Source organism: Hevea brasiliensis, chromosome 9 (genome assembly GCF_030052815.1).
Source record: "Hevea brasiliensis isolate MT/VB/25A 57/8 chromosome 9, ASM3005281v1, whole genome shotgun sequence".
NCBI classification, from domain to species: Eukaryota; Viridiplantae; Streptophyta; class Magnoliopsida; order Malpighiales; family Euphorbiaceae; genus Hevea; species Hevea brasiliensis.
The window spans coordinates 86,472,838-86,494,313 of NC_079501.1; the positions used below are offsets into that span (position 1 = coordinate 86,472,838).

Below are 21,476 nucleotides of genomic sequence, written 5' to 3' on the forward strand. Positions count from 1 at the left end.
ACTAGATACAAAAATGATATTTTTATACATGTTGGGTACATACAAAACATCCTTTAAATATAAAACATCATCTTCAAAATGATTATTTACAATAAGAGAAGTAGATCCGATGGATTTGGCATCAACACTTGATCCATCACCAAACTTCAACCTCACTTCTCCATGATCCAAGCTCCTAAGATTTACTAGTTCCTGCATATCAGAAATTATATGTGAATTAGAACAAGTATCAATGACCCAAGCAGAATTAATATGATAAGCAATACCAGAATCTAAGAAACAAGAAATAGTTATACCTTCAGAAGGTTTTGCCTTCTTGCTCTTTATCAACTCCAGGTATTCTGGGCAATTTCTCTTCCAATGCCCATCCTTTTGACAGTGGAAACACTTTCTCTTGTCAACAGGAGCTGCTTCTACCTTCTTCTTCATAGTTTAGCTCTTTTTGCCCACTCTACCAGAAGGGCTAGGGGCAAAAGACGACTTCTTCTTATTACTTTTCTTCTTCTTCTTAGTCTTACCAGAAGAAGAAGAAGCAATAAGTGCCACTTCCTTTCCCTTCCTACCAGGCGTATTGCCTTAAGCAATTACAAGAATGTTTAGAAGACCAGCAAAAGTGCATTCATGTTTAGTCATATGGAAGTTTGTGATAAAGCTTCCAAAAGACTCCGGCAAGGATTGAAGGATCAAATCCGTTTGAAGAGAAAAGTCCATAGAAAAATCCAATGCCTCCAGCTGCTCTATAAGCCAAATCATGGTATGGACATGTTCTCCCACATCCTGGCCTTCATGCATTTTCATTATGAATAGTTGTTTAGATATCTCATATCTAGCCAAGCTACTATTTTCACCAAATAACTCTTGAAGGTGACTCAGTATTTCAAATGATGTTTGCATTTTCTCATGCTGCTTCTGTAACTGATTAGTCATTGAAGCAAGCATATAGCACTTGGCTTGCATGTCATCTTCATGCCACTTTCTCAAAGTGTCATGTTCTTTTTTTGTGGCCTCAGGTGGTAGTGCACTAGGAATCTTAGAATCAAGAACATATCCTATATGCTCAAGATTAAGAACAATTCTCAAATTCCTTAGCCAATCAGAAAAGTTAGGTCCGGTGAGCCTATTGTCATATAGTATACATGATAATGGGTTGGACCTTTGTGCCATAATTATCAGATTCAATTACTGTACAAAGCAAAATTCAAATTAGTCATCTTGTATTAAGTAAATTAACCACTAATATGATTATGGTCTCTTAATCAAATTGGTCCTCCCACTAACTTGGCGAATCCTACACTTCCATAGTAGGAAACGGAAATCCTAGTTGGATGGATTTCTAGTGGGTGATTGAATTCTTATATATTGTTAACCATCCTCAAATCACATTTTCTTGAATACTTTTAACAAAATATAAATGAAAAACACTTGCTCATCACATCTTATGTGAAATTCAATCAATAAATTTTGGCTCCTAATGCTTAAAACCTTAGGTACATCCATTCTTGGCCTTTCTTGCATTAGTTAAGTTGAGCCCACTAGGCCAGTGAGTATGGAAGTTTGAACCTTGATGACCTCAGGTACATCCATTCTTGATCACCAAAGTACCCACATGCTCACAACATCACATGCTTTAACAATTAAATTTAGAAAATCTCTTAGACTACGAAAACCATCCCTATGTAACCATAGTCGACAGTCTAAGTATCTAAAATTTCCAAATTTAATTGCCCTAGTGGAGAGCCATGATATAATTACCATAATTATACCATTACCAACTTAATCATTGAATTGGAAGATTTTGTAGTCGGCTTAATTACTATTTACACATTATCTATTTGGCATGCATATATCTCATACAAGCATCCATTCATACATGTTATGGAAAGTCAATCACTATATTATTTCTCTGTATATTTTGTATTCTGTATTCCTATTTAGGATTTCTTATTTAGGATTTCTTCCTAATTAGTAGAACACAATTATAGGAATAAATTGTATATATATACCCATGTACAGATTAATTGAAATTAAGGAGAATCATCTCTTTCTACATGGTATCAGAGCAGGTCATCAATCTAGGGTGACTATTTGTTCTCACCACCCAGCTCAGGAGAGACCTTAGCTGCCGACCGGCCGTTTCGACCCTGATCAACATCGCCAGCGTTGCCTTAACCTCATTCCACCACTGTGTGCTGTTGCCTGATCCAGTACACCATTAAAGGACTTCTGAGGTTTGGCTCTCAAATCCTATTTCGGTATTTGCTTGATTTGTGATTTTGGGTTCTTTTGCTGCTATAAGCACTTTGGATTAGCGTTTCGGTTAGTTTTCTTTGTCTCAACAAATGGCAGACAATAAGAATGTTATTTCTGATGTGATTCCGGTGATGACTAAGATCACAGAACACAAACTTAATGGTTCGAATTACCTGAAGTGGAGTAAGACTGTTAGGGTCTATTTGCGTAGCATTGATAAGGATGATCACCTTACTAAAGATCCACCCACTGATGATAAATGACAAACTTGGCTAAGGGAGGATGCTCGGTTGTTTTTGCAGCTTCGGAACTCGATTCACAGTGAGGTAATTAGTTTAATTAATCACTGTGAATTTATTAACGAATTGATGGATTACTTAGATTTTCTGTATTCTAGTAAAGGGAATATCTCCCGTATTTATGATGTTTGTAAGGAATTCTACCATGCTGAGAAAGAGGATAAGTCTCTCACGGCTTATTTTATGGATTTTAAACGGGTATATGAGGAACTTAATGTATTGTTGCCTTTTAGTCCTGATGTGAAAGTTCAGCCCAGAACAGAGCAATGGTATTATGAGTTTTGTTGCAGGCCTTCCTTCAGAGTATGAGACTGCTAAATCTCAGATTCTATCCAGTTCTGAGATTTCCTCTTTGCATGAAATATTCACACGGGTCCTTCGTACAGAGAGTACCCAATCTTCACAGCCTACCAGTAGTGCTTTTATTAGCCGTAATCCAAATGGACAACAGGGTAATAGAAGAGGAAGTAGAGGAGGAATTACAGGCAACAAAAGTAATCAGCGTAATGGAGAGGCTAGTTCTAATCAGGACTCAAAAGGAGTCATTTGTTATTATTGCCATGAGCCTGGCCATACAAAATATAATTGTCCGCAACTTCAGAGGAAAAATCAGCGATCACAGATGGCAAATATGGCAGCAGAGAATTCTACAGTATCTTCCTCTGAGAAAACTATTTTGGTATCTGCAGAGGATTTTGTGCAATTTTCCCAATATCAGGCATCTCTAAAGCCTACCAGTTCCCCTGTCACTGCGATCTCTGAGTCAGGTAAATCCACTACATGCCTTGTGTCTTCCTCATCCAAATGGGTTATTGATTCTGGTGTGACAGATCACATGACAGGTAATTCTAGTCTTCTATCTGCTTTTCAGTCTAATCTCACTTCCTCTACTGTTACTTTAGCTGATGGTTCTACTTCTTGTGTCATGGGTTCTGGAACTACGAACCCGACTTCGTCAATTTCTTTGTCTTCTATTTTGTGTCTACCAAAATTCTCTTTTAATCTACTTTCTGTTAGTAAACTTACTCGTACCTTAAATTGTTCTGTTTCCTTTTTTCCTGACTAGTGTTTGTTTCAGGATCTTACGACGAAGCAGATTATTGGTAGAGGACGCGAGTCAAGTGGTCTCTACATTCTGGAAAATCATATACCGCGGTCGCTTGTTTGCTCCAGTACCTTAACACCTCTTGAAGCTCATTGTAGATTGGGTCATCCTTCTTTGTCTACCATGAAGAAGCTGTGTCTTCAATTTCAGTCTTTATCAGTACTAGAATGTGAGTCGTGTCAGTTTATAAAACATCATCGTTTGCCTTCTGTGTCTAGAGTCAATAAACGTGCTTCCTCCCCTTTTGAGTTAGTTCATTCTGATGTTTGGGGTTCTTGTTCTGTTACTTCTAAAACTGGATTTCATTATTTTGTTACTTTAGTTGATGATTACTCTCGTGTTACCTGGTTATATTTAATTAAGAATCGTTCTGAGTTGTTTTCTATCTTTTGTGCCTTTTGTAATGAAATCAAAACTCAATTTAATATTTCTGTGTGCATATTAAGAAGTGACAATGCCAAAGAATACTTTTCAGCACAATTTCAGTCTTATATGACACAAAATGGCTTTCTTCATCAGTTTTCCTGTGTGGATACCCCATCCCAAAATGGCGTGGCTGAAAGAAAAAATCGGCATCTTCTTGAGGTAACTCGTGATCTTCTTTTTCAGATGAAAGTTCCTAAATACTTTTGGGCGGATGCAGTTTCTACGGCATGTTTTTTGATCAATCGTACGCCATCTTCTGTCCTTAATGGGGATATTCCTTATACTGCTTTGTTTCCTACAAAATCTTTATTCCCTATTGAACCCCGTATTTTTTGTTATACCTGTTTTGTGCATGATATTCGTCCACAGGTTACTAAATTGGATCCAAAATCTCTCAAATGTGTCTTCCTTGGGTACTCCTGGCTCCAAAAAGGGTACCGTTATTTTTCTCCTACTCTTAATCGTTATTTTGTTTCTGTAGATGTCACATTTTTTGAGTCCACTCCATTTTTTCCTCAATCATCTATGTATGAGAGTCAGGGGGAGGAGGATGATCTCTTAATATATACTGTCCAACCAATGTCTAGTCCTCTCCCACAGCTTGTTCCTTCTGTCTCTAGACCTACTCGACCTCCCGTTGTTCATGTTTATTCCAGGAGATTGGAAATTCCTGACTCAGATCCTCCACCAGCTACTTCGTTGGGAGATACTGTACCTCATACTGATCATGATTCTGATCTAGACTTACCCATTGCTCTTCGTAAAGGTAAACGTTCATGTACTTACCCTATCTCTTCTTTTGTTTCTTATAATCAATTGTCTTCTTGTTCTCGGTGTTTTGTTACTTCTTTAGACTCTGTTCCTATCCCTAATACTGTTGGTGAGGCACTGTCTCATCCTGGCTGGTGTGATGCTATGAAAGAGGAAATGGAGGCTTTAGATGCTAATGGTACATGGGAACTATTGCCTTTGCCCACTGGTAAGAAAGCTATTAGTTGCAAATGGGTATTTACAGTAAAGGTAAATCCTGATGGTTCTGTGGCTAGGTTAAAAGCACGCCTTGTAGCAAAAGGATATGTTCAGACATATGGGGTTGACTGCTCTGACACTTTTTCTCCTGTAGCTAAACTTACTTCCATTCGCTTGTTTATCTCTTTAGCAGCTACATATGATTGGCCCCTGCATCAATTGGATATCAAGAATGCTTTCCTTCATGGTGATCTTCAGGAGGAGGTGTATATGGAGTAACCACCTGGGTTTGTTGCTCAGGGGGAGTTGGGTAAAGTTTGTAGGCTTCGGAAGTCTCTTTATGGCTTGAAACAAAGTCCTAGGGCATGGTTTGGGAGATTCAGTGAAGCAGTACAGGAATTTGGTATGCAAAAGAGTAAGTGTGATCACTCAGTATTTTATAGGCAATCTGAGGCTGTTCTAATTCTCCTGGTAGTCTATGTGGATGACATTGTCATCACTGGGAGTGACTTTGTAGGTATTTCATCTCTTAAAACCTTCCTCCAAACCCAGTTTCAGACCAAAGACTTGGGATTGTTAAAGTATTTCTTGGGTATCGAAGTTATGAAAAGTAAGAAGGGTATTTTCTTGTCTCAAAGAAAATATGTCCTCGATCTATTGACAGAGACAGGAAAATTAGGTGCTAAGCCTTGTAGTGCACCAATGACTCCAACTTCACAACTGTTAGCAGGGGATAGTGAGTTGTTTGAAGATCCAGAGAGATACAGGAGATTGGTAGGAAAATTGAACTACCTTACGGTCACTCGTCCTGACATTGCTTATGCCGCTAGTGTGGTAAGTCAGTTTATGTCTTCCCCAACTGTTGCTCATTGGGAAGCCTTGGAACAAATCTTGTGTTATCTAAAGGGCGCTCCAGGAAGAGGTTTGCTCTATGGTAATCATGGGCATTTGAATGTTGAATGTTTTTTAGATGCCGACTGGGCTGGATCTAAAGTTGACAGGAGGTCAACTACTGGATATTGCATTTTTGTTGGAGGAAATTTGGTGTCTTGGAGAAGCAAGAAGCAGAGTGTAGTTTCTCGATCTAGTGCTAAATCCGAATACAGAGCCATGGCACAATCAGTATGTGAGGTAATGTGGATACTTCAATTACTAGATGAGACAGGTTTTAAGACATCCCTGCCTGCGAAATTGTGGTGTGATAATCAAACTGCTCTCCATATTGCTTCTAATCCGGTGTTTCATGAGCGAACCAAACATATTGAGATTGATTGTCACTTTATTCGTGAAAAGATTCAACAACAGATCATCTCAACAGGACACATCAAAACTGGAGAGTAGTTAGGAGATATTTTCACAAAAGCTCTGAATGGAGCTAGGATTGACTACATTTGTAACAAGTTGGGCATGATTAACATCTATGCTCCAACTTGAGGGGGAGTGTTATGGAAAGTCAATCACTACATTATTTCTCTGTATATTTTGTATTCTGTATTCCTATTTAGGATTTCTTATTTAGGATTTCTTCCTAATTAGTAAAACACAATTATAAGAATAAATTGTATACATATACCCATGTATAGATTAATTGAAATTAAGGAGAATCATCTCTTTCTACAATACACATCTCATGCAAACATGGATGATAAATAAAATGGTATGATCATGGACTTTCTAAGGGATTCAATTCTGAGCCACCAAGAATTAAATTAAGGCATTTTGTAGGTGCATTTCATCTATTCTATTACAAGAGAAGCTGACGGAGTACATAAATCAACTCTTGATCTTGATGTGCTCCCACTAGTCCCACAAATGCTTTTGGTCTCTTCATGCTTCTTACAATTCAGTTACAAAGTAACCCTTGGCATACCAAGGTGAATTTACAAGAATATGGACCTTATAGTTGATTTCATCAAATTATATAGACATTTAAGGTTAACATGCATTGCATTTTATTAGCATTTAGTATCCTTTTATGTTTATTTTTATATGTTTTCATTATTATTTTAGAAAACATGTTAATCCAACTAAATTCATTGATTTTTATATTTTATCAGGTGCTTTTATGTGGTTTTAGAATCAAAGACGAGTTTGGAAGAGATTTGGAGGTCAAAACGTGAAGAATATAGTGCCAAAAACATTACACGGGCCGTGTAACTTGCCCCGTGTAACTTTCTGGACCCTGTGCAACCTTTTGGACAAAGAAAACTTGAAAAACAAGAGTGGCAAAAAGTTACACGGGGCAGGAGCGTGTAACACTACACGGGCCGTGTAAAGTACCTTATCAGCAATTCTGATGCGACTTTTCTTCGTTCCAACCCGACCCGAATGGACTTCTAATGCTTTTAGGACTCTAAAATTAGGGTTTTTACACTAGATATAAATATAACAAGTTATATTTTCAGTTGATGTTCCAAAAGTCTAAGGCTGCAATTCTTTTTCTGGGTTCTTTCACTCTATTTTCTTCTCATGTCTTCTCTGTATCTTTTTATAATCTTGATTGTAAAACCTGCCATGGGTGAGTAGGTTCTTTATTCTAGGGTTAGGGTATAACACTCTCAATTTCATTATGGATCTGGTTTGATTTTATTTAATACATTGGGTATTTTATTCTTTGATTCAATCTCTCGTGATCTTAATGCATGCTATGTGTTGGTACCTACTTAGTATTGATTACAGATATTAATTAAAGGAATGAAAAGTGAAGATTAATATTAGAAAATCAGGATTTTGAACCTAGGAAATATGACCTAGAGATAGGCTGATGACCTTTGTGGAGTTTCAAAATTAATCAAAGATCTTAAGGGGTTTTAATTAATTTAATCACCACGAAAGTAGGGTTTATGTTAATTAAAATACACCTTGAGTGCCTTGAGAGAGAACTTAAGATAACTTAGGATTAATTTCCATCAAAGTGATAATCTCCCATTTATTGAATGAATCAGATTAATTCTATAATTGATTGAAGTGTGAACCCCCCCCCCCCCCCAGCTCTAGAATGCCTTTGTCCATTAGTATTTTATTTTAGTTAATTATTTAGATTTTATTTCTTTCAATTTAGATATAATCATTATTTCTCTATAATTCAATCCTCTAGATAATTAAAATCACTATAGTTTGGTACTTAACATGGTCCTCATGGGAACGATACTCTACTCATTGCTTTATTACTTGTTAGCGATCCTTGCACTTGCGGTGGTTGTAAAACCAGCGAAATAAGTTTTTTGCGCTGTTGCCGAGGACCGGTGCTTGATATTGAATGATTAGTGATTTGATTACTCTAGACATTCTTATTTCTTTTATAGTTTATTTCTTGTCTAATTTTATTTTTACTTGTTTTTCTTGTGAGGTACATTGAGATGTTTCATCAATAATTCTTCACAAGTTTTATTCAACAACACAATGAACCATTTTACAATGCTTGGAGAAGACTCAATGAATTGGTAGAGCAATTTGTCAATTATAGTCTTTCAAATTATGAACTCACTCTCAATTTCTACAATGGTCTGGATGAAGTGACAAGGAAGTGGGTAGATTATGGAGCTTGGGCTACCGGTGATCACGTTCTTCAAAGAAACGATGAGGATACCATTCACTTGTTGAATGACATGGCAGATTTTGATTACCATTGGCATTGGAATCCTTCACTGCAGAGTTGGAGTCACCAATATCCCCTACACATTCATCAACCTAATATTTCACACCAACCATTCGAGCTACAATTAGAGAGGAGAGTGGGACTTGAATAGGTGATAGCTCCATTCAAAAATTTTGACAAACTAATGGTGAACAATGAGCTATCACTTTATGAAGAGGAATTATATGAACAAAGTTGGGAGAATGAAGAAGCTTCATGGGAATTTGAACCTAGAGCAGAAGTTGAGCTTCAAGAACAAAATTCCTTTGAAGATGACTTACCAGTAGAATTCCCACAAGAACAGGAGTTACTTAAAGAACAAGTGGAACCTAGTGAAGGAGCAAAAGCATGAAAAACACAAATTTATATCATTGAATTCAAAAACTTTTCACCTAGGGTCACACGCATCATGCAAGATTCATTTTTGTCTATTTGATTTCAATGATAAATAGCATATTAAAACTCTTTTAATATATTTTGGATCTAGATTTGCCATTTAAGATTTTAGAATTAATCAGATTAATTCATTAGAACCCTAGAGTAGATCAAGAACAAGTGCACTAACCTTTTGATGCACTGCAGTATGTTTGACACCTTTGGGATGCACCTTAGGACACCAGATGTTGTCCCTCTAGTTTATCCACACCAAGATCACCTATGGCAACCCTTGAACAGCTTCTAAAGCTTTTTCTATGAATTAGAAAATCAAGTTTTGCCTTTTGAGAGATTACAGATGTAAACAGGATACTAGAAACAATTTCTAGTATTTTTAATTCAAGAGATTGTTTGCTAATCTCTTTGAATTGATGAGAGATGAAGAAAAAGAGAAGGGAGAGCAGCCAAGGGTGGTGGCACAAAGAGATGAATGGCAGCTTGTATTTTTGTTCTTTCATTCTTACACTTATATAGTTAGGTCACCACTTAAAACCTTTGCCACATGTCACCCTCTGATTGGTTCTAGGTTTAATTGACCCAATCACATAGGGCCAAGTGTCAAACCTATATTTAATCTTGACTTTGATCATCTTACATGATTAAAACACATTTGGCAAGCTTATGTGTAGTGCCATGTGTCACCATCTCATGGTGCCACATGTCACCCTATGAAATGATCAAAATACTCCTGTGTCTTAATTTTGAGTTCTCAACCCAAATTAATTATTTCTCTTCTTCTAATCAATTTATATCAAATATAAATTAATTAATTAATTAATCTTTATTAATTAATTTCTCATTAATTAAATTTATATTTAAACACTTTAAATATAAATTTAACTTATACTATACATCCAATAACCTGGATTTAGTTTCAAGCCATGCTAGGGACTTTGCAATCTAATTGTAAACCAAACATATTTAATTAATCAATTAAAATCTTTAATTAATTAATTAAATTATATTTAATTTGGTGATTACTTGTGTATGTGTGTGACTTACTAGGCTCATTACTAATTGACAATGAGACATGATATCAACTCTTAATATCATCAGAACTCTTTCTTACCATAAATGATTTCTCTAAATCATTTTATGCACCTCATAGACCATGGTTAACACCTAGCATAGCATGCCATGGCCACCCAATTAGTAATAAGGTTTACCTTTAAATGAACCTATAATCATATGTTATCATGCACTAGAATCTCTCTGTTACAAAATCTGAATTCGAGCTGGAGTCATGGTTTATGTCAAACCCCATTTGCTATGAATATTATGTTCTCTTTTTATTCCAGTTCTTGATTAAAAAGATTTTCTCATCAGAAACCCTTTTCTGATTAAATCTATTTTTCCTGGCTAAGAACTTGAAACATCAAGAACAATTAAATGAATATATGATTTTATCCCTATTTACTTAGAGGAACAGATTCCATCTTGATCAACACCTACCTCCATATATAACTAGTAGGAGCCAACACATGCCCATATAACCATACACAATACAAGTATGAAAGCAGTATCAAACTCAAACTACCTATATACAAGATAACTGTGCTATCTCAGGTCTAAAGATTATATGCACTAATATGATTTATGATAATATATTGACAAGAGTAAACTCCATGTGCTTGTTATAAATATCACTGGTTCGGCCTACTTATCATGTATAAGTACCTATCATGTTTGTTATATGGCATGAGACTCACCATTCCATCTTATTTACATCTCATATAAATAACTTGGGAACAAACATGATTACAATCTTTCTGGATAAGTCATGTCCTTATTGTGAAGTATCCTCGATTTTGAACCTATTTATGATACTTTGTGCTAGAAATACTGTCACTCATATTCTTAACAACTTAAGAATAAAATATCTAACAAAATATCAATGGACCTTTTTTATTATACATAAATATATTATGTAAACGAAAAAGTGAAAATGTCTTTTATTAATTAAAACGTGTACAAGATACATACTAATTGATATGCTCTAGGGCATACTACTAACAATCTCCCACTAGCACTAGAGCTATTCATTATAATATCTTAGACCCATCTTCTCAAGATGACGGTCTACCTGAGTTTGTGACATAGGCTTAGTAAATGGATCAGCTAGATTTTCAGCTGATGCTATTTTTTGCATGGCTACATCTCCTCGCCCAACTATTTCTCTGATAATGTGGTAGCGCCTTTCTATGTGTTTGGATTTCTAGTGAGACCGGGGTTCCTTAGCCTGTATGACTGCTCCATTATTGTCACAGTGAAGTGGAACTGTTGACTCAATGGAAGGAACTACTGCAAGTTCTATCACAAACTTCTTTATCTAAACAGCTTCCTTTGCAGCATCTGATGCAGCAATATACTCAGCCTCGGTAGTGGAATCTGCAGTCGTACTCTACTTGGAACTCTTCCAACTGACTGCATCTCCATTACAAATGAACACATACTCAGAGGTAGACTTTCTATCATCGATATCTAATTGGAAATCAGAATCAGTATAACCATCCAATTGCAAGTCACCACCTCCATATATCAAGAATAAATCCTTAGTTCTTCTCAAGTACTTAAGGATATTCTTAACAGCTATCCAGTGTTCCAAACCTGGATTGGATTGATACCTGCCAGTCAAACTAACAGCATATGTGATATTCGGCCTAGTACACAATATTGCATACATCAAACTTCCAATAGCTGAAGCATATGGAATCCTGGCCATTTTATCTCTTTCTTCAGGTGTCTTTGGAGACATCTCTTTAGAAAGGTGGATACCATGTCTCACTAGTAACAATCCTCTCTTGGAATCAAGCATGTTAAACCTCTTTAACACCTTTTCAAAGTATAGACTTTGCGATAAACCAATTATTCTTTCGCTTTATCTCTATAAATGCGAATCCCAAGAATATAGGTTGCCTCCCCTAAGTCTTTCATGAAGAATGTATTTGACAACCATACCTTTACAGTTGTCACTCGTCATTACCCATCAACATAATATCATCCACATATAAGACAAAGAAAGTGATAGCACTGTCACTAACCTTCTTATATACACATGGCTCATCCTCATTTTTTATAAAACCAAATGACTTTATGGCTTCATCAAAACCGATGTTCCAACTCCTCGAAGCTTATTTCAACCCATAAATTGATTGCTTTAGCTTGCATACTCTGGAACCATCTTGGGATTCAAAATCCCTAGGTTGTTCCATGAAAATGTTTTCTTCAATGTATCCATTAAGAAAAGCTGTTTTAACATCCATCTGCCAAATCTCATAATCATATTATGCAGCTATTGCTAATAGAATCCTAATTGATTTAAGCATGGCAACAGGCGAGAAAGTCTCCTCATAGTCGATTCCTTGCCTTTGGCGAAACCCTTTCACTACTAGCTTTGCCTTATAGGTCTCTACCTTTCCATCATAGCCAATTTTCTTCTTGAAAACCCATTTGTTCCCTATAGGTACAATACCTTCAGGTGGGTTAACAAGATCCCAAACTTTATTCTTATATATGGAATCAATCTCGGATTTCATAGCATCAATCCATTTTGAAGAGTCTATATCTGATATAGTTTCTTCATAGGTAAGTGGATCATCTCCATGATCAACTTCTTCATGAGTAGACAACTCTTGTTCTTCTTCATGAAGGAAACCATATCTCACTGGTGGGTGAGATACCCTGGTTGTTCTACGAGGAACAGCTGTAGATGTTTCATCAATAGGTGTAGGTTGACTAGATGGATCTATATCCATCTGATCTGTTGGTTGGTCAGAATTCTCCAATTCTAACTCTATTTGCCTTCCTTTGCCTTCTTCTTGAACAAACTGTTCTTCAAGAAATGTGGCATCTCTACTTACCACAACCTTTTGTGATGTAGGCAAATAAAAATAATATCTAAAACTATCTTTTGGATATCCAACAAATTGACCCTTTTCTGATCTGGTTTCTAATTTATCAGTGTTTAGCTTTTTGATATAAGCTAGACAACCCCAAATCTTAACATGCTTAAGACTTGGTTTTCTTCCATTCCATATCTCATAAGGTGTAGAAGATACTGATTTTAATGGAATTCTATTCGGAATATGCAAAGTTGATTCTAATGCAAATCCCCAAAAGGATATTGGCATATCAGTATAGCTCATCATACTACATACCATATCCAATAGGGTATGATTTCTCCTTTCAAATACACCATTCAACTGTGGTGTTCTTGGAGGAGTCAGCAGGGAAACAATGTCGTGCTCTCTCAAGTATTCATCAAAATCAGTACTTAAGTATTCACCTCCACGATCTAATCGAAGAGCTTTAATACTCTTTCCTATTTGATTTTCTATTTCATTTTTAAATTCTTTGAACTTTTCAAAGGATTCATGTTTGTATTTCATCAAATACAAATACCCAAACCTTGATTTATCATCAGTAAAGGTAATAAAGTAATGAAAACCACTTCTAGCCATTTCTTTAAATGGACCACATACATCACTATGTATTAGCTCCAAAATATTTTTAGCTCTTAGTCCTTGTCCTACAAAGGGTGTTCTAGTCGTATTGCCCTGAAGGCAAGATTCACAAGTTGGAGTAGGCTCAGAGCCCAATGAGGATAAAATCCCCATTTTCTCCATTTTTGCAATCCTATCTTCTGCAACATGACATAACCTTAAGTGTCAAATATATTTTGAACTTGAGTTGATTTTCACCATGGAATTGCATTCATTTAGATCACTTGCATTCATTTTTTGTTTGTCATTATTATCCAAATAATAAAGACCATCATTCATATAACCCGAACCAACATATTTATTTCCAAAATAAATATTGCACACATCATTTGTGAACTGAAATTCATAACCATTTTTAGTCAAACTAGATATAGAAATGATGTTCTTAAAAGCATCAGGTACATATAAAATATTATCCAAACACATAACATGTCCAAACATATAAAAAGATTTAGATCCTATGGCAAAAGCTTCAACAGTCGAGTCATTGCCAATCCGGACTTTAACATCTCAAGAACACAAGCTGCTACTATTTGCTAATTCCTGCATATCATAAGAAATGCGAGAACTGGCACCAGTATCTAAAACCCAAGCTATAGATGAACTATGAGTATCATCAGAATCTAAATAACAAGATATGGACATACCTTCCGAAAGTGTACCCTTCTTGTCCTTCAGAGAAGCAAGATACTTTGGGCAGTTTCGTTTCCAGTGCCCATCCTTCTGGCAGTGGAAACACTTTCCTTTGCCTCCATCAGCTTTAGTCTTTCCTTTATGTTTAGATATTTTCTTGGAAGGACCAGGAATCTGAGGTTTCTTTTTCTTATTACCCTTCTTCTTGTTGGACTTTCCAGCAAAAGAAGATGCAATCAAAGCTACCTCTTTTCCTTTATTGCCCGGCATATTCTTTTGGGCAATAACCAGCATGTTGAGTAAACCAGCCAAGGTGCATTCCTGCTTAGTCACATGGAAATTTGTCACAACATTCCCAAATGACTCAAGAAGGGACTGAAGGATCAAATCCGTCTGCAGTTGGAAATCCATGTTAAAGTTAAGATGTTCCAACTGCTCAATCAGCCGAATCATCTTGTGGACATGATCCTCAACATTATGTCCCTCAAACATCCTTATGCGGAATAGCTGTCTAGATATCTCATACCTAGCATTCCTACTGTGCTCACCATACGACTCTTGTAGGTAAAGGAGGATCTCACTCGCACTGTGCATGTTCTCATGCTGCTTCTGTAACTCATTACTCATGGAAGCAAGCATGTAACACTTAGCTCTCATATCATGCTCCTTCCACTTGTCCAAAGTTTCATGTTCCTCTTGAGTGGCCTTTGGAGGTAAGGGACCAGGAACATTTTGAAGGAACGAAAGTGTAAAAACACAAGTTTATACCATTGAATTCAAAATTTTCACCTAGGGTCACATGCATCATGCAAGATTTATTTTTATCTATTTGATTTCAATGATAAACAACATATTAAAACTCTTTTAATATGTTTTTGGATTTGTATTTTCCATTTAAGATTTTAAAATTAATCAGATTAATTTTAGAACCCTAGATTAAATCAAGAACGATTACACTAACCTCTTGATGCACTGCAGCGTGTCTGCGCCTTTAAGATTCATCTTCAGGACACCAGATGTTGTCCCTCTAGCTTGTCCACACCAAGAACACCTATGGCAGCCCTTGAATAGCTTCTAAAGCTTTTTTTATTAATTAGAAATTCAAGTTCTGCCTTTTAAGAGATTAGAGATGTAAACATGACACTAGAAACAATTTCTAGTGTTCTTAATTTAAGAGATTGATGGCTAATCTCTTTGAATTGATGAGAGATGAAGAAGAATAGATGAAGAGCCTCAAAATGGCGTGACAAAGGGGAGGAGTGGCTGCTGGTTATTTTTCTTTTCATAACAACACTTAAATAGCTAGGTTAACACATTAAACCCTTGGACATGTCACCCTTTGATTAGCTCTAGGTTTAAGTGACCCAATCACATTGTGCCAAGTGTCAAACCTATATTTAATCTTGATTTTAATCATCTTACATGATTAAAAAACATTTGGCAAGCTTATGTGTAATCCCATGCGTCACCATCCCATGGTGCCACGTGTCACACTATGAAATGACCAAAATGTCCCTGTGTCTTAATTTTGAGTTCTTAACCCAAAATAATTATTTTTTCTTCTTCTAATTTATATCAAATATAAATTAATTAATTAAACTCTATTAATTAATTTCTCATTAATTAAATTCATATTTAAACACTTTAAATATAAATTTAACTTATACTATACATCCAATAATCTAGATTTGGTTTCAAGTCATGCTAGGGACTTTGCAATTTAATTGCAAACCAAACCTATTTAATTAATCAATTGAACTCTTTAATTAATTAATTAAATCATATTTAAATATGTGATAACTTGTGTATGTGTGTGACTTACTAGGCTCATCACTAATTGGCAATGAGACATGATATCAACTCTTAATATCATCAGAACTCTTTCTTACCATAAATGATTTCTCTAAATCATTTTATGAACCTCATAGACCATGGTTAACACCTAACATAGCATGCCATGGCCACCCAATTAGTAATAAGGTTTACCTTAAATGAACCTATAATCATATGTTACCATGCACTAGAATCTCTCTGTTACAAAATCCCAACTCAAGCTGGAGTCATGGTTTATGTCAAACTCCATTTGCTATGAATATTATGTTCTCTTTTAATTCCAGTTCTTGATTAAAAAGATTTTCTCATCAGAAACTCTTTTCTGAATAAATCTATCTGTCCTGGCTAGGAACTTAAAATATCAAGAACAATTAAATGAACATAGGATTTTATCTCTATTTACTTAGAGGAACAAATTCCATCTTGATCAACACCTACCTCCATATATAACTAGTAGGAGCCAACAGATGCCCTTATACCCATACACAGTACAAGTATGAAAGCAGTATCAAACTCAAACTACCTATATACAAGATAACTGTGCTATCTCAGGTCTAAAGATTGTATGCACTGATATGATTTATGACAAAACATTGACAAGAGTAAACTCCATGTGCTTGTCATAAGTGTCACTGGTTCTGCCTACTTATCATTTATAAGTGCCTATCATATTTGTTATATGGCATGAGACTCACCATTCCATCTTATTTATATCTCATATAAATAACTTGGGAACAAATATGAATACAATCTTTCTGGATAAGTCATGTCCTTATTATGAAGTATCCTCGATTGTGAACCTATTTATGATACTTTGTGCTAAAAATATTGTCACTCATATTCTTAACAACTTAAGAATAATATTTCTAATAAAATATCAATGGACCTTTTCTATTACACATAAATATATTATGTAAACGGAAAAGTGGAAATGCCTTTTATTAATAAAAATATGTACAAGATACATACTAAATGATATGCTCTAGGGCATACTACTAACAATCTCCCACTAGCACTAGAGCCATTCATTACAATATCTTAGACCTATCTTCTCAAGATGTCGGTCTAACTGAGTCTGTGACATAGGCTTAGTGAATGGATCAGCTAGATTTTTAACTGATGCTATTTTCTGCATGGCTACATCGCCTCGCCCAACTATTTCTCTGATAATGTGGTAGCGCCTTTCTATGTGTTTGGATTTCTGGTGAGACCTTGGTTCCTTAGCCTGTATGACTGCTCCATTGTTGTCACAGTGTAGTGGAACTACTAACTCAATGGAAGGAACTATTGTAAGTTATGTCATGAACTTTTTTATCCAAAGCCTTCCTTTGCAAGATCTCGATGCGAATAGACTCGACCTCTGTAGTGGAATCTGCGATGCGTGCTGTTTGGAACTCTTCCAACCGATTGCACCTCCATTACAAATGAACACATATCGGTAGACTTTCTATTATCGATATCGATTGGAAATCGAATCGGTATAACCATCCAATTGCAAGTCTCCACCTCCATAAATCAAGAATAAATCCTTAGTTCTTCTCAAGTACTTAAGGATATTCTTGTGACTATCGATGTTCCAAACTGGATTGGATTGATACCGCTAGTCAAACTAACGAAGATATGCGATATCAGCCTAGTACACAACATTGCATACATTAAACTTCCAATAGCCGAAGCATATGGAATCCTAGCCATCTTATCTCTTTCTTCAGGTGTCTTTGGAGACATCTCTTTAGAAAGGTGGATACCATGTCTCACTGGTAACAATCCTCTCTTGGAATCAAGCATGTTAAACCTCTTTAACACCTTTTCCAAGTATAGACTTTGGGATAAACCAATTATTCTTTTCGCTCTATCTCTATATATGCGAATCCCAAGAATATAGGTTGCCTCCCCTAAGTCTTTCATGGAGAATGTATTTGACAACCATATCTTTATAGTAGTCAACATACCTGTATCATTACCCACATATAAGACAAGGAAAGTGATAGCACTGTCACTAACCTTCTTATATACACATGGCTCATCCTCATTTTTTATAAAACCAAAGGATTTAATGGCTTCAACAAAACGGATGTTCCAACTCCTCGAAGCTTGTTTCAACCCATAAATGGATCGCTTTAGCTTGCATACTTTGGAACCATCTTGGGATTCAAAACCCCTAGGTTGTTCCATGAAAATGTTTTCTTCAATGTATCCATTGAGAAAAGTTGTTTTGACATCCATCTGCGAAATCTCATAATCATAGTATGCAGCTATTGCTAATAAAATCCTAATTGATTTAAGCATGGCAACAGGTGAGAAAGTCTCCTCATAGTCGACTCCTTGCCTTTGGCAAAACCCTTTCGCTACTAGCCTTGCCTTATAGGTCTCTACCTTTCCATCAGAACCAATTTTCTTCTTGAAAACCCATTTGTTCCCTATAGGTACAATACCTTCAGGTGGGTCAACAAGATCCCAAACTTGATTCTTATACATGGAATCAATCTCGGATTTCATAGCATCAATCCATTTTGAAGAGTCTATATCTGATATAGCTTATTCATAGGTAAGTGGATCATCTCCATGATCTACTTCTTCATGAGTAGACAACTCTTGTTCTTCTTCATGAAGAAAACCATATCTCACTGGTGGGTGAGATACCCTGGTTGTTCTACGAGGAACAGCTATAGATGTTTCATCAACGGGTATAGGTTGACTAGATGGATCTATATCCATCTGATCTGTTGATTGGTCAGAATTCTTCAATTCTATTTCTATTTGCCTTCCTTTGCCGCCTTCTTGAACAAACTGTTGTTCAAGAAATGTGGCATCTCTACTTATCACAACCTTTTGTGATGTAGACAAATAAAAATAATATCCAAAACTAACTTTTGGATATCCAACAAATCGACCTTTTTTTTATCTGGTCTCCAATTTATCAGTGTTCAGCTTTTTGATATAAGCTGGACAACCCCAAATCTTAACTTGCTTAAGACTTGGTTTTCTTCCATGCCATATCTCATAAGGTGTGGAAGAAACTGATTTTGATGGAATCCTATTCAGAATATACAAAGCTAATTCTAATGCAAATCCCCAAAAGGAGATTGGCCTATCAGTATAGCTCATCATACTACGTACCATATCCAATAGGGTACGATTTCTCCTTTCAGATACACCATTCAGCTGTGGCGTTCCTGGAGGAGTCAGCTGGGAAACAATGCCGTGCTATCTCAAGTATTCATCAAATTCAGTACTCAAATATTCACCTCCACGATCTGATCGAAGAGCTTTAATACTCTTTCCTGTTTGATTTTCTACTTCAGATTTAAATTCTTTAAACTTTTCAAAGGATTCATGTTTGTATTTCATCAAATACAAATACCCAAATCTTGATTTATCATCAGTAAAGGTAATAAAATAATGAAAGCTCCCTCTAGCCATTTCTTTAAATGGACCACATACATCACTATGTATTAGCTCCAAAATATTTTCAGCTCTTTGCCCTTGTCCAACAAAGGGTGATCTAGTCATTTTGCCCTGAAGGCAAGATTCACAAGTTGGAGTAGGCTCAGAGCCCAATGAGGATAGAATCTCCATTTTCTCGCTTTGCAATCCTATCTTCTGCAACATGACATAACCTTAAGTGCCAAATATATTTTGAACTTGAGTTGGTTTTCACCATGGCATTGCATTCTTTTAGATCACTTGCATTCAATTTGTGTTTGTCATTATTATCTAAATAATAAAGACCATCATTCATATAACCCGAACCAACATATTTATTTCCAAAATAAATATTGCAAACATCATCTGAATGAAATTCATAGCCATTTCTAGTCAAACTAGATATAGAAATGATGTTCTTAAAAGCATCAGGTACATATAAAATATTATCCAAACACAAAACATGTCCAAACATGTAAAAAGATTTAGATCCTATGGCTAAAGCTTCAACAGTTGAGCCATTGCCAATCCGGACTCTAATATCTTGAGAACGCAAGCTACTACTATTTGCTAGTTCCTGCATATTATTAGAAATGTGAGAACTGGCACCAGTATCTAAAACCCAAGCTGTAGATGAACTATGAGTATCATCAGAATCTAAATAACAAGATATGGACATACCTTCCGAAGGTGTATCCTTCTTGTCCTTCAGAGAAGCTAGATACTCTGGGCAGTTCCTTTTCCAGTGCCCATCCTTTTTAGCAGTGGAAACACTTTCCTTTGCCTCCATCAGCTTTAGTCTTCCTTTTCTATTTAGCTATTTTCTTAGAAGGACCAGGAATCTGAGGTTTCTTTTTCTAATTGCCCTTTTTCTTGTTGGACTTTCCAGCAAAAGAAGATGCAATCAAAGCTACCTCTTTTCCTTTATTGCCCGGCATATTCTTTTGGGCAATAACCAGCATGTTGAGTAAACCAGCTAAGGTGCATTCCTGTTTAGTCATATGGAAATTTGTCACAAAATTCCCAAAAGACTCAGGAAGGGACTGAAGGATCAAATCCGTCTGTAGTTGGAAATCCATGTTGAAGTCAAGATGTTCCAACTGCTCAATCAGCCGAATCATCTTGTGGACATAATCCCTAACATTCTGTCCCTCAGACATCCTCATACGGAATAGCTGTCTAGATATCTCATACCTAGCATTCCTGCTGTGCTCACCATACAACTCTTGTAGGTGAAGAAGGATCTCACTCGCACTCAACATGTTCTCATGCTGCTTTTGTAACTCATTACTCATGGAAGCAAGCATGTAACACTTAGCTCTCATATCATGCTCCTTCCACTTATCCAAAGTTTCATGTTCCTCTTGTGTGGCCTCTGGAGGTAAGGGACCAGGAACATTTGAATCTAGAACATATCCTATATGTTTAAGGTTCAAGACAAGTTTAAAATTTCTTAGCCAATCAAAAAGATTAGGTCTTGTCAACCTATTGTGATCAAGTATGCTTGCAAGGATATTGGATGGTGGTGGTTGTTCTGTGCTCATTATTATCAGAAAATTAATTGCAGAAATAACCAGATTAATTAGTAAATGTATCATGTAATTAACCAAAATAATTATGGTCTTTTAATCAAATTGGTCCTCCCACTAACTTAGCGAATCCTACACTTCCAAAGTAGAAAACGGAAATCCTAGTTGGATGGATTTCTAGTGGGTGATTGAATTCTTATAAGTCTATTGATCATCCTCAAGTACATCCGTTATTGGAATTACAATAAACTATAAGTGAGCAACTCCTTGCCCATCACATCTCATGTGAGGTTCAATCCTTTACCTAACCCCTAATGCTCAAAATCTCAGGTACATCCATTATTAACTTATCTTGCATTAGTTAAGTTGATCCCATTGAGCCAGTAATTATGCAAATAATTTTAATGTCCTCAGGTACATCCAATATTGGCC

The 21,476-nt window shown here is 36.0% G+C and overlaps 1 protein-coding gene across 1 annotated transcript; it reads right to left on the reverse strand.

Moving 5' to 3' along the window:
• Positions 1 to 432: 432 nt before the first annotated feature.
• On the reverse strand, positions 433 to 1,164 carry LOC131182929 (uncharacterized). The gene is made up of 2 exons (XM_058152450.1): positions 849 to 1,164; positions 433 to 575 (listed from the first exon to the last, which is right to left on the reverse strand). Exons 1-2 carry the CDS (start codon positions 1,162 to 1,164, stop codon positions 433 to 435), a joined length of 459 nt encoding a protein of 152 aa, XP_058008433.1.
• Positions 1,165 to 21,476: the final 20,312 nt, after the last annotated feature.